The 13,568-nt window shown below is 40.7% G+C and overlaps 2 protein-coding genes across 4 annotated transcripts in view; both read left to right on the plus strand.

Annotated features, from left to right (window-relative positions):
* The first annotated feature begins 489 nt into the window (after nt 1-489).
* Nucleotides 490-3,971, plus strand: LOC117945879. Its single transcript, XM_034873608.1, has 4 exons — nt 490-636; nt 2,473-2,832; nt 3,522-3,818; nt 3,949-3,971. Exons 1-4 carry the CDS (start codon nt 543-545, stop codon nt 3,969-3,971), a joined length of 774 nt encoding a protein of 257 aa, XP_034729499.1. The 5' UTR covers nt 490-542.
* A 4,949-nt stretch (nt 3,972-8,920) lies between these two features.
* The window catches only part of scn1ba (sodium channel, voltage-gated, type I, beta a), a 13,448-nt gene continuing 8,800 nt past the window's right edge, over nt 8,921-13,568 (plus strand). The window contains exon 1 of one of the 3 annotated variants that reach the window (XM_034874846.1): nt 8,921-10,753. In XM_034874846.1, the coding sequence (XP_034730737.1) occupies nt 10,702-10,753 (52 nt within the window). In that variant the 5' untranslated portion in view covers nt 8,921-10,701. The remainder of the gene's footprint in view (nt 10,754-13,568) is intronic. The other 2 variants (XM_034874845.1, XM_034874847.1) reach the window with 2 other exon arrangements.

Here is a 13,568-nt window from a genome sequence, read left to right on the forward strand (position 1 = left end):
GAATGAACTGCCAAGCTCAACTTTAAGCAACATTAAGGAGATGCTGTAAAAGTGCTAAGAATAAAGGGAAGTTTTAAGACAACTGAAACAAAATAATTGATGTTTAATATGTAGAATGAATATGCTTCAGAACAAGCAGGTAACATGACCATGGGGTGTTTGTTTTGTCAAGTATGTTATTCTCATATTCAGTACAACAAGATACATGTGAAATAAGTCCTATTCTGACTTAAAACCCCAAAACCACATCCTTTCAGTGTGCTTTCATTTCCAAGCCCACGCTAAAAAGTTAGTAAATGTGTATAAATGTGAGTAAATGTTCTATATACTGCATTTTTATTTGTTTAATTGCTTTGCTGAAGTTAAGAAATGCTATCTTAGTACCGTCAAAACAATGATAAAAAATAGTGGAAGTGTAACATTGAAAAGTTTTATAAAAAGGATTAATATCTTTCAGCTTGTGAGGAAGTGGTATATCAAACGCCTGCATGTACTTAATCTCTCAGCACTCAAAGTGGTGATGTCGTCTGGGTGAGAGCGTAATGTTGCAGATAGTTTTATCTGAGATGCATCACAGCTTCATAGCGAAGAAATGGGGATGGGCGCAACAGATGCTTCTCTACTTTTTGGTTTCAGGTAAAATTATAAGAATTTTTGATTTATATATGAAAAATGTGTCTTTGTGATAAGGAGTTTAAGCAGATTTTTTTTTTTCAGGGACATTTACTCATTTAGCAATTGAACACTGTGTTTAATCATTGTTTGTAGGCTCATTTGCAATCAATTTCAATTTATAAAAAAAAGAAGATAAATAGTCGTTTTTTCAATCTGGCAAAATACGGTCTGAGCATCAATGGGTGTAGAGGACTCTAGTTTTTGTGTTATTCTATCATAACATTTATGCACTGTTGTAATTGTAATATGCTGCAATACGGATTTTAATATGACAGTTTAACCTCAGATTCTTCTCCATCTCTGGACCTTTTTGGACTACTGTGACTAAAGTCAAATAATTATATTATTATTACCATTGTATGTTAAACTGATTGAGCATTTGGCCTTTGTCTTCACAAAACGTCTCCCTTAAAAAAGCTTCATACCATTTTGGTAGTTCTGGGCTGACATCATTAGGTTGAAACTTTTACCTTACATGTTGTTGGTAAATGCTTGTGTGCAATGTTTTGGGAACCGGAAACCTCAACAACTAAAAACTGAAGCCAAAATTCAAAGGAAGACTAATGAAACTGCTTGGAAAATACCAAATTCCTTCTCCATTGAAGGGACGTTTAAAAAAAGAAAAAGAAATAAGAAATCTAATTTCACCTCTTCTTGCTGTTTAAATAATGTTTATTGGGTGTTGAGTGTGGAAAGTTTGATAGGATGCAATTTCAGCTCCGGTGCTATGCATCGCTTTGTCTAAATTTGGATTTTTATTTTTTGGGGTCCTGTAACTGCCAAGATGGCAGGACCCCAAACTTCAGGTTATAAAGGGATAGCTCAGAAATCTATTGCCAAAGTCACAGATGTTACATCCATGAGTATTTTGTTACAGACTGTTGTTTTACCTTGTTGCTGTTTGTCCGAAGGACCCATACTCTTACGTAATAATTGAAGGTCTGATACTGAAGTGCTCAACAGACAGAAAAGTATGTTTTAGTAATCTGAAATATAAAATGTTCTGCAGGTGGCCATGTAACTATCTCCAGAATCCCTGAGAGACAAGTGAAAAACCATTCTGGTGATCCACTCTCTAATTCTGATAGATTTTTTGTGATACAATTTTATATTTTTTATATTCAGAAAATATAATATAGTAAATATAATGTTCACAAACAGTTACAAACAACATGCTGGGACATAGGAAGGCGCTAATTCTGATTTAATTATTTTCTCTCTTATGTTAATGACTCAAGAACAGGTGAAGAAAGTATTTTTCAGGATAATCTTTCTAAATTCCCTAAATTGTGTATTTCATCTGTAAAACAGGATCAGGATTACACAGAAAGTGTTTTTGTTGTTGTTGTTGTTGCTGTAATACTCATTTTGACCACAAGAGGCTGAAGTGGGCTACCCCCCCATTTTCTAAATAGGACTAAAAGCATTCATGTTTTCTTCCAGGGTGAGTTTTCATTTCTCCATGCACTCAAAACAACAAACAACTACAACTTCACCAGAATTGTTATTTACACGCTTGTCTCCCAGGGTTTCCATAACTGTCATATATGATCAAGTCAAGTCAGTTAGATTTTTTACGACAGGCGTAGACTCAATGTGCTTCAGAAATCCAAAACAATTATCTCTATTAGGCTGAAGATTAGTTGGTCACATAATCCAATAAACTATAAACTTGCATGTGCAAACATTGTTGTCTTTTCTTGCACCCAGTCAAATACTTCCTGTAGCTATATTTACCAAATAAGGTAGAGGTTCATAGAAAAGAACCCAACATCCTGTCATTGTTGTGTTTTTCAGGTACTCACTCCTTGGTCACTGTCCACCAGCCCCCTGTGCTTACCACTGCTCTGGGTCATGACGTTATAATGCCGTGCCATCTCAATATTTCCCACGATGAGAAAATGGTGACCCCACCCGTTCTGTACTGGGTGTTCTTATCAAAGGACGGCACTGACAATCCCAGGCTGTGGTCCCCCTCTGAGAAATATGATGGACGTGTTGAGCTTCTGGATAGTAACCCAAATATTTCAATCAAGTCCGTACTCCTAAAGAATGTGCAGTGGGCCGACAATGGGAAGTACCAGTGCAAAGTGTCCGTCATCACAGAGAGTGATCGTTTCAGGAGTAAAGGAAATAACACTTTACTGATGGTGTATGGTAAATACAGGGTTTTAGATTTTTTTGTTTCCATGTATTTCTATAATTGATCAAATGTCCTTACAGGGAGATAAAGATCATGAGGACACTCTACCAGCATTCACATCTAGAAGATTGTATAAGGGTTGTGGCTAAAGCTAAAGATGGTTCTAGGATAAAGTGTTGTTTTGCCAGGAGGACTTAAGAAAATGGGGTGGGAACCAGGTTCAGGGCTAGAATTATAGATTTAGTATTGCTTTCAGAATAGACAAAACCTAAATGACAGGGTAAGGGTCCTACATGCTTCATGCCCATGTGCCCTGCATCATCTGAAACCAAACTATGTATAATTATGTAACATCTTTCCTTTGATTTCTTCCTGTAGGACAGTTGTCTTTATTTACATTTCACTGACATATAAAATATGCCAGATTTAGTTCTAAACTCTAAAGGGGAGAAATCGGACTGCTGACAATCTGCCAGTAACAAGCTTTTAGAAGGTTGCTGCAGAACATGTAAACTGTTTTTCCAAATTCCATGTCATTGAGCTGGGAAAACATTTTTTTATACCACTATCCAGCTTTCTTGTGTGCAGGCCTTCATAGTAGTCAAAGCTGTGCAGTGACTGGACAAAAAAAACGTGCTAAAAATGTCTGTGAAATTTCAAATGTAGTGTACACATCTGTATTCCTGTCTGCATCTCTTTTCAGATACCATGATCTTAAACCTCACCGGTCACAATGACTCTCTGCTTGTGTGTAAAGTCAACGTGACCTGGGATCCCGGATTTGTTTTGTCTATTTTTTATGATGGATGCAAACTCCAACCTGTTGACTCAGCCCCAGGACATTCTGATGCAGATTTTCCCTACGTCACACTCTCTGAGACCGTTTCTCTGGGGCGCAAAGGACAATATGAGTGTCAGCTGCAATTGAACAAAGATTTGGTGACAAAAAGCATCTTCTACCACGTGCCTGGTAATAATCTCCCTCCTTATCTAGCGAGCTGTCTGTCCCCAGAACATACTGTAAAAAACCCACCTGCACCACAAAGCATACACAAACAGTGTTCCAGCGTTCCAGCCAATAACCGACAAGCAGGATTTGGGGGTGGGGTTGGGGGGTTATTTCGCGAAAGCACAGAAGAGAAGGGGAGGGTAAGGGATGAGGAGGAGGGAGGGGCAAGCTAGTCTCGTTTTGTTTGAAAATACTTTGAACGTCGACAAGAAGTAACGTCACCCAACATTGCTTAGAGCACCTTTAAGTGCTTGGGGGTGGCAGTAGCTCAAGCCTTAGGGAGTTGTAGAGTGCCACTGCCAGGTGCTCTTGAGCAAGGCACCGTACCCCCCTCCCCCCCTCCCCAACAGCTCAGGGCGTTGGTCCAGCACTGGCAGCCCACTCACTCTTACATCTCTCCATTTGTGCATTAATAGGTCCTGAGCATATATGTGTATTTCAGGCCTTTGTGTAGTGATTAATAACAAAACAGAGTGTAAATTGTAATTCAATCAATAAACAGTATCAATTATAAATAATAAGTTGTACTGTAGATTTGAAAATAACACAAATTCTGCCATTAACAGCGTGGTTGCAAACACTGTCTTTACCCTGTTATTGCAAATATTCAGTCTGTGGTTTCCTACATGTTCTGCAGGCTTCCAAACAATCTTTGACATCAACTTTGACATATTTGCTGTGGTTCTAGCATCAGTCCAGTTGTTAATGATATCTACCCACATCTGTAGAAAAGCTTGCCTCTTCTAACTAGAACTGCTTTAAGCATGGAAACATCAGTGAATATAATTTTAAAGTGGCACTAGACAGTTGGAATTTTAAAAGGCGTCATGTAATGTGTCAATATTAAAGTGGAGACCTGTTTGATCTTTTCCTTTTTTTCTCCTGTGTGGCTGCAGATGGTGCAGATGTTTCGCTAACATTTCCAACAACTGTCACCGGTGAGTCTGTCCTAACAAGCAGCAAGCTCATACTTTCTTTTTAAAAATGTTTCCTATTTCGTTCTCAAATGATCAACTCACACACAAACACACACACACACACACACACACACACACACACACACACACACACACACAACAAAAAGTCATTTGTAGACCTAATGGTATCTAGCAATGAAGTTGGTTTTGTTTTAGTTTTGGCTGAACTTTTTACTTGCTTCTACAGGAGAAATGATTGCATGAAATCAATCACTGTCTTAATGTGTGAGAAAATCTTTAGATTGCACTTCATATCAGTAGTTTTGTGTTTCTCAGAGATAGGTGTGGAGGTGTTTCCAGAGCCATGGGCCCTGTATATTGCTCTCCTCCTGGTGCCCATCACTATTCTGCTGGGACTTACAAGTGCCTTGCTGATGCTGATGTACAGATGCTGAGTTTTTTCAACATCTGGCTAGAACGGAGAGGATGGAGATCCAGGGTTATAGGATTACTGTATATCTCAGTCTGTAACATACTGTATATGCATATAAGCACCTACTTACAAAACTGTAAACTGTATTTCACTGTGAATAATATTTAAATGATAAATACCAAAGTGCTTATATGTTATATCACTATGTTATTAGTCATATTTAGTCATTCTTAATGCTCTTTAGCTGAATGTACAGTCTTGTCGTGATACTAGTTGTGTTTTTGTGTGGTTTTGATTTCCCAGGAACAGTTCGCTTCGAATCGGAAAATCTAAGTAAACTCCCCCCATGACACAGCCCCCCACCCCCGCCCACAGGTTCCTCCTTCATCAGAAACGTCTGGTTCTTTTTTTCTAAGTTTTAAGCATTGGTTCCTTCACAGTCTTTTCTGTTCCCTTGTAGAGGTATATCCCCGTTTAAAGGTGACAGAGGTTAGCTGCACAAAGGGGCAGCCACTGACACTGACCCATTTTTCCTCTAAATATTGACACATGTTTCTCTGATGTGATAACTAGAATTACAATCATATGGCAGCATAATTGTAAGCATTGACCTAAACAACAAGCAATCAAATATCTGGTTGAAACAGAGAGCCAAAACTCAATTTACCTCTTAATTAAAAGGTATTGTCTATCATCAATCCTGTCTTTGTGTGAAAGAATAACATGAGATATGTTTATGTAGACGATAAACAAGTGTATCCTGTCTTACTGTATGAGTGATTATTTATTCTCACTGTGTTGTTGCTGTGATTAAAGTTAATCCACATGTACAAAAAAAATCAAGAGGGACGTAAGTGGAATTAGGGACAGAAAGGTCAAACACACAGAAACAATGCACTTGCCAACACACACACAGACACACACACACACACACACACACACACAGGAACGATGTATTTTTCAGGGCAAGGACAGTCATGCAATCATCAGAGTAATCCTCACTGCTGGCATAATGAAATTGCCAAAATGAGAGATCAACATCACTGCACGCACAACCACATGCAGGCACACACACCCGCGCAGGCACAGGCACAGGCACACACACACAGGCATTCGCGAACACACACACACACACACACACACAGTGGACTGAATCCCCTCTGAGCTGAGTCAGGAAGAGAGTGGGTGAACCTTTGGTAATGTTACATGTTGTGTGAGTGTGGGTTTAGAGACCAGTGATGGCAAGAAAGAAGGTGGGTTTGGAACTTGGCAGTTAGTCACTTGAACTGTCAAATAAGCAGGCTGCGAACAGGACGAGTGAGTAAATGAGAAACTTTCCATGTGGTTAGTTAGTGGTTGGTGAGTGATTCAAAGATTCACATTTAAAAAGCTGACATTTACCTGATAGGGGTTCCATGGTGGTTAAGTGGATAATCTGGTTCATGTGTGATCAGTGCTTAGCAGATCAGGGACGAGGCAACAGGGTCAGATGGGGGTAGAAATGAATGATTCTGTTACTGTAGTATTGTGATCTATTGTAACCAAGGTTTAAATTAGCACCATCTACAAGCCAAATGCTTGAAAAATGTGCAATTGGCTGGTAGATTTGCTTCACTCACCAGCCAAATATGGTAAATGGTAATATGATGACCGTCTGGTAAAATTTGGTAAAATTTCACTAGACAGATTTACATACACTGGAAATTCATCTCTGGCACTCTGGCAACATAAAACACAAAACATAAAAAACAGCAAACAGACAATATGAGTTAAGTTGTATATTAACGGTCAGTTTCTCTATGGCCAGGCAGCTCCACACACCAGCTATCATTCAGGTGGTGGTACAGAGTTTCTCCATAAACAATATTTTGCTTGTAGGAAATTAAATACAGTCCTTCAATGTAAAACAAGATACCTTGCACTTCCATAAAACAAAATTCCCCTAACTGAAACATACATGTCACCTCTCTTCATGTCCTGTGGTAATGTCCAGGAATTTTGGTAAAGGGTACAAGATAACCTATGTCTAATTACCCAATAAGAACTTGTTCTGAGAGATGTGTCAATCCTAAGCATGATATACTGTAGAAGCACATTAGAAGCTTGGTCCAAACTGGTTGAATAAGAGCCAGATATTTTTTTTATTTTTTTTAAGAGGATGGAAGAATGAAGGGGTGCCGTCAAACCAGGAGTGGCTTCTGAGATGTCAAAGTTTGCAAGATTGAATGTTTACCCCAGAAAATGGGGAAGTACATAAGCTTTCTGGAGGGCTACTAAAAAGCCATGTACTGATGTATACTATGTGCTTATTGTTTGTCATGTACTGTATGCCAAAATGGGTTTCCTCAGGAGGATGGCCGGTGTCTCCCTTAGAGATAGGGTGAGAAGCTTAGTCATCCGAGAGAAGCTCGGAGTAGAGCCGCTGCTCCTTCTCGTTGAAAGGAGCCAGTTGAGGTGGTTCGGTCTTCTGGTAAGGATGCCTCCTGGGCGCCTCCCTAGGGAGGTGTTCCAGGCACGTCCAGCTGGGAGGAGGCCTCGGGGAAGACCCAGGACTAGGTGGAGAGATTATATCTCTAACCTGGCCTGGGAACGATTGGGATCCCCCAGTTGGAGCTGGTTGATGTGGCTCGGGAAAGGGAAGTTTGGGGTCCCCTACTGGAGCTGCTGCCCCCGCGACCCGATACCGGATAAGCGGATGAAGATGGATGGATGGATGTACTGTATGCAAAATTGTCAATATTGTCTTCATTTTATCTAAACAAATGTTAATACAAAACACGTGTTCATGTTCAGATGAAGGTTTTTCATTTTTTTTCAGATAATACAAGCTGTCTGTATCGCATGCATGTCCCCTGCTTGGCCACATTTTACAAAAGTCTGTTTTTAATTAAACCTATAGGGTGACATATGCACATTATCCATGTATATTACAACAAATAAGTACTAAGGCAACTCCCAAAGTCAGATTGGACAAAATATTTGTCAGAAGTTTGGTGTAGAATTAAGGCAGTTCTGGTGAAAGGGGGTCAAACAGTATTAGTATGGTGTTCCTAATAATCCTTTAGATGAGGGTATGTTTGATGGTGTTTTGATGGTGGTGCTTGGCTTGAGAGTGCTGTTAAACACGTCACCCCGAAGTTTAGTTGACATGTTTTGTAAAGGTGTGAAGGCAAAAACATTAGATTTTCTTGTTTCAAAACACGTGATCATGTAATGACCCCTGGTGTCCTGTGAATGGGGGCATTATCTCCTTGGAAAAGACTGCTAGGGTCAGTTTATAATTCTTTACGGAAATGTTACACTATAGTCTTACACTTTTAGTAGGCTACAACCTAGCATTTAACCACATGTATGTATTAGGCCTAATATGTGTTTTGTAGTCACATAAATTAAATTTTTAACAAAAAATCTAAATGTTAACATAAAACAGCTCTCCACATGTCATATATATACTATATAGGCTATGTAGGAGATACTATATACATAGAAAAAATATATACAAATTTTTCAGCCTAAAGCAATAGCATACACAGTTTGTCTGTGATATCAGAGACTGTTCTCTTTGTCAACACGTGGTTGTTTATGGAAGAGATGAAAACCTCACATAAAATCCATGTTGCCATAACAACGGCAATGCTTCTCTCTCTGCTCATCCTCCTCTTCTTTCTCCATCCCTGTGCTGCAGTGCATCACATCATCCCTCCTCCTCTTCCTCCTCCTCCTGCATGCACCTCCCTTCCCCAGCCCTAAACCATCCTAAAGACTGATTAGCGCAGCAACCTTCACTGACACACCATGTCATTTCTGGAGGTTATTGACTGTTTTTCTGTGCGTTTCCCTGCCGCTTTTCGTCTAATTTTGACGTCTCTCAGCATCTGCTCCAGGAGGAATATGAGGTTCTCCAAATGACATTTCCCACCGCGAGTCTCCTTGAAGGCAATAAGAGGACGAAGGAGATTTTGTCTTTTTTTCTGTGCAACGCTCTGATCTCAAAATCCGATAGTCCCCGGTGTGACAGCGGAGCGACTTCCAGCATCTGACTGCCTGACGCGGGATGGAAGCCGTCCACCTCTGAGCCATCCTTTGACGACAAGTTTAAGCATACCATGGGGGGGGGGGGGGGGGAAAGGATATGTTTTTTTTTAAAGGTAGGGACAAAGTGACAGATAGACGGACGCTGCGTTTAAATGAACTGATTCATGACTAGTTGATTGTAGGAAACACAGTAACCGAGTAATGTGTAGCCACACTGGAATGCACATCAGAATAGCGCACGTTTCTGTAGCCTCCAAAGACGCACAGATGGGCGGGAAGCGGTGTAATTAACCTGTCCTTTAGCTGTCCAATGCATGCCTTTCAATTCAATCCCACATCAGTCCTGCGCTTCTGACCCATCTAAGCAGCAGAGCCAACTGTGCTGTTGCATCCAAGCCTGTGAGCACTACGCTGAGAGCAGCTAAACAAACCACATGGCTGCCCTGGATTGGTGCACAAAACTTTATCTTTAAAGAGATAGGGTTAGTAGTTCATAGTTTTGAAACTTCACGGTAGATTGCAGAAAGAAAGCAATAACACCGATTTGAGGCAACAGCAATAACAAAAGATGAAATTGTAATTTCTTCCAAAGCCAAAGAGAGGTGGAAACAAGCAAGAGGATACTTCACACTGCTTCCATTTGGCATTCACTCAGACTGTGGCTCTGTCAACCACCGACCCTCCCATGCCCAGCTCACATCTGAGAGGAAAACAGCTAAATGTTTCCTGTAAAAGGCCTTTATGCATGCAGCATTTTGACAGACCTTTGAACTGAAAAATTCTCTAAAACTACTCTCTCACACGCTATCTTCCTTCTTTTTTTTGTGCAAAAATTGCTCAGCTTGGCCCCTAAGATATCAGTCGCCCAGTAGCCTTTTTGGTTAATCACTGACGGTGACATTTAGTGACCAGTCTGTGTGTCAGTGTAACCTGCATTATTTGGTACAAAGTCTCATTGTGGGGATAAACAGCCCTCAAGGTGTGTCACAGAGTATAAATAGTTGAACAAAGGCCCTTTTTAAGCTGACAAGAGGCCGAAACCTGAAACGTGGGGAGTGATTCTCCCCTCTGGTAACTCTACACGCTCACACACTGAGAGGCAGGACAATCTCTCCTGTAAAATAGAGTTACTTAGATCTGGAGACGGTGAAGAGAAGATGCATTAGGGCACATGTCTTCCACACTGCTGCAGTTTCTTTTTTTTTCAACAAGAAGACCCATCCACCCCTCCTTCTGGCCCTCACATGAGTTGAAAAAAAAGTAGGAGAAGAAGACACCTGGGCGGACCACATCCAGAGTCCCAACAGCCTCAAGAAAGTCTCTTCTTCTCACCACCCGGACTTTTAATCTTGGTCAGGACTAAGGAATAGAGTTTTTACCACCAAGCTGGAATAGCTGCTTTAGATCTGTCTTTTGTCTCCTATTCTGAAGTGTGAGTGTGTGTGTGTGTGTGTGTGTTGTGAGCCACCGGTCTTTTCCTCCGGTCAGGATGTCTGCAATACAAGAACTGCTGCTGCATCTGGCCCTCCTAGTGCTTCAAGGTGAGTTGGCAGCTGTTGTGTTACTATGGCGATGCCGTGATGGCAATACTTGGCATGCACCCCCCCCCCCCCCCCCCCCCCCCCCCCCCCCCCCCCCCCCCCCCCCCCCCCCCCCAATTCGCTGATGTGCAGTTTGTCACTGTTGTTGAGGTGTTACCTGTTGTCTGATGTCTGCTCTGTTTGTAGGCAATGCTTTGGCAGTCTTCGCGTGTGTGTGTGCGTGCGTGCGTGCTCATATGCAGACGTGTGAGTGTTTCATCTTTGGGCTGGACTGTTTGCTTACAGCCCAGCTGTTTGGGTTTTTGTAAGAGTAACGAGATGAGGCCATGTGATGGGCGTGAACACACACACAGTATTTTAGGTATAAGTAAGTATTTACAAGAGAAAAAGTTCTTCCCCTCAACTTTCTCTATCTGCTATCTGTATTAATTGAGATATCGCGACTCAATTTCTCACCTTCACAAGAGGCCACTTATCGGCATTTATTATCACCATCAGCTTTGAGTGTCCCAACACCCACAGGAGGAGAAGCAACTCTGCAAGAAAATAATCTTTAACAAATCTGTTTTAGGAAATTCACGACACAGCCACGTCTCTTTATTTGTGGCCTCTTGCTTAATTTTAAACCATGAATAACTGTAAAATTATCAATTGGCGGGCAATGACGTATGTGAATGATCACATTTTTTCCTTTTTTAAGATTTGTTTTCAGTACAAAACCCAAGTTAAAATATAGGATTGTATGTGTTTTCAATATGATCCTCAAAAAAGAAAAACATAAGTATGTCAAAGCTTTTTTTTAGTTGGCATGTTGTTGTGGCATTTTAAGCACTGCGATATAAAATTGAGCACAAAAAGAAAGCAAAGCATTAAGAGAGATTTACTGAGCACTTCTCACTGTCAACCAGCTGTTCTTTGTCTCGCACTCATTGCCAACAGCGATACTACAAACCATAATAATCATGATCTTAAGATGTTTAACATTACAGTAAAGCTGTTGTTACTTCAGCCTACATGAAGTGGCAGTTTGGCAGAAGTGGCAGAAACAAGCAGGCAGAGCTGCGGATAGTAAAGCCAGAAGCAGATAGTGAGTAGAGAAGTGAAACTTGGCAAAAAGGAAGAGGGTTACACAACCTCAATTAGGGGAACACACAGTTTGGTTGAGGAGGCGGCGGGTTAGTTGAGGCTGAATGTGAGAACATCTGGAGCCGGACGCAGTGAGGATGAGGATATAAGAAGAGACAGGAAATTGGATAGAATTTCCCAAAAAAGAGGAAAAGAACAGACTGAGGCTGATAAAAATAGCAAATTGTGCTCTCTGTGCATTTGCATGTGTTACAAAAATAAACATAAGATAGAATTCAAGAAGTTTCTAGTAGGCAGGAAAAAATTACATAAACAAGTTAATAACTAGGATAATGATCCAAGCTCAAACTTCTATCTACAAATGTATCTAGCCTTATCAATTCTGATTGGTGACGGCTGCAGAGGGCAAATGCAATCAGAAAAAAAAGAAATGGGAGAAATAAAGGGACAGCTTGCCCCGAAATACAATAAAACAGACTTTGTTATCACTTTTAGCTTACCATAATATTCTCAGCTTTACTTTTTGTTACGCTCAAAATGCCCCAAAAATCTCTCTTTCCAACTGTGAGGACAGAATCATTCCCAAGCACACAATTCAACTGACAGAGTTGTTTGTGCTTGCTTTCAATCCAGACTGCAGAGGCTAATAAGAACCTAATGCATTCAGTGGCAATCCTCCTAATGCATACAGCGAAGAGGTTCTTTAGCCACACAGAGCCATTAGGACCATTAGCCATTGTGTTCGAGCCAAATGGCTCAAACACATACTTATGGTCAAAGGAAATGGCTATCAAGGGGATGTCTAAACAACCACACCATCTTTTCCGCCTCCGAGCCATTTGGATTCATGTCCATCCATCTCTCCATTCCAACCCCAGAAACTGCACAAATTGGAAATCACATTACAGAAGAGCTTATCATAAGTGGAAGGGTGGAACATAAACTAATTAGAACTGCTTGAGTGATGCACTGCAGAAAGTTCCTGAGAAAACGATAAAGGCTGATGCATGGTCCATATTTGGTTTTGGTCTGGTTTTATGCTGTTGGTAGTTTTTCTGGCATTAGAATGAAGGATGTTTGTTGTGAAAGCTGAAATTTCTGCTTTTTTTTCAGATTTTTCAACATTTACAGCTCAAAACGATTTAAAGATAATCTTCCAATAAAAGTTTAATAATTTAACATGACACTCTTCAAGCTTCTGTGTAACAACTAAAGTCAACTCTTCTTCTGGTTGAGAGCACTTTCAACCCCCTGATAATATATTACGTCTTCAGGTTGTACAAGCATGTTCTACAAAACGTGCAATAGCTGCTACAGCACAGTATTGACAGTTGGATGTCTGGATCTATATTCATTGCCTTGTACAGACAACAGGCATTGTAAACAAGGAGCTCTTGACTGATGCACTTCATCACAGTGGCACTCCCTGCATGTGATTGTAGAAACTATAACAGCGATTAACTTGAAGCTAATCTGCAGCAGGGTTCAGACTCCCAAGCATCAAAGTTGCAAGGATATAATTCTGAAAAGAGTTTTGTTTTGATTCTATTTGAGGCTTTTTTCATTGCCTTCTAAATCTGGGGATCAATGCTGCACTGCTACCCATTATGCAGGCTGCATGTGTCCTGCTAACTTGTGTCACACACAACAGACAGACAAACACACACACACACACACACACACACACACACACACACACACACACACACACACACACACACACACACAC

The sequence above is a fragment of the Etheostoma cragini genome, chromosome 6 (assembly GCF_013103735.1).
Source record: "Etheostoma cragini isolate CJK2018 chromosome 6, CSU_Ecrag_1.0, whole genome shotgun sequence".
NCBI classification, from domain to species: domain Eukaryota; kingdom Metazoa; phylum Chordata; class Actinopteri; order Perciformes; family Percidae; genus Etheostoma; species Etheostoma cragini.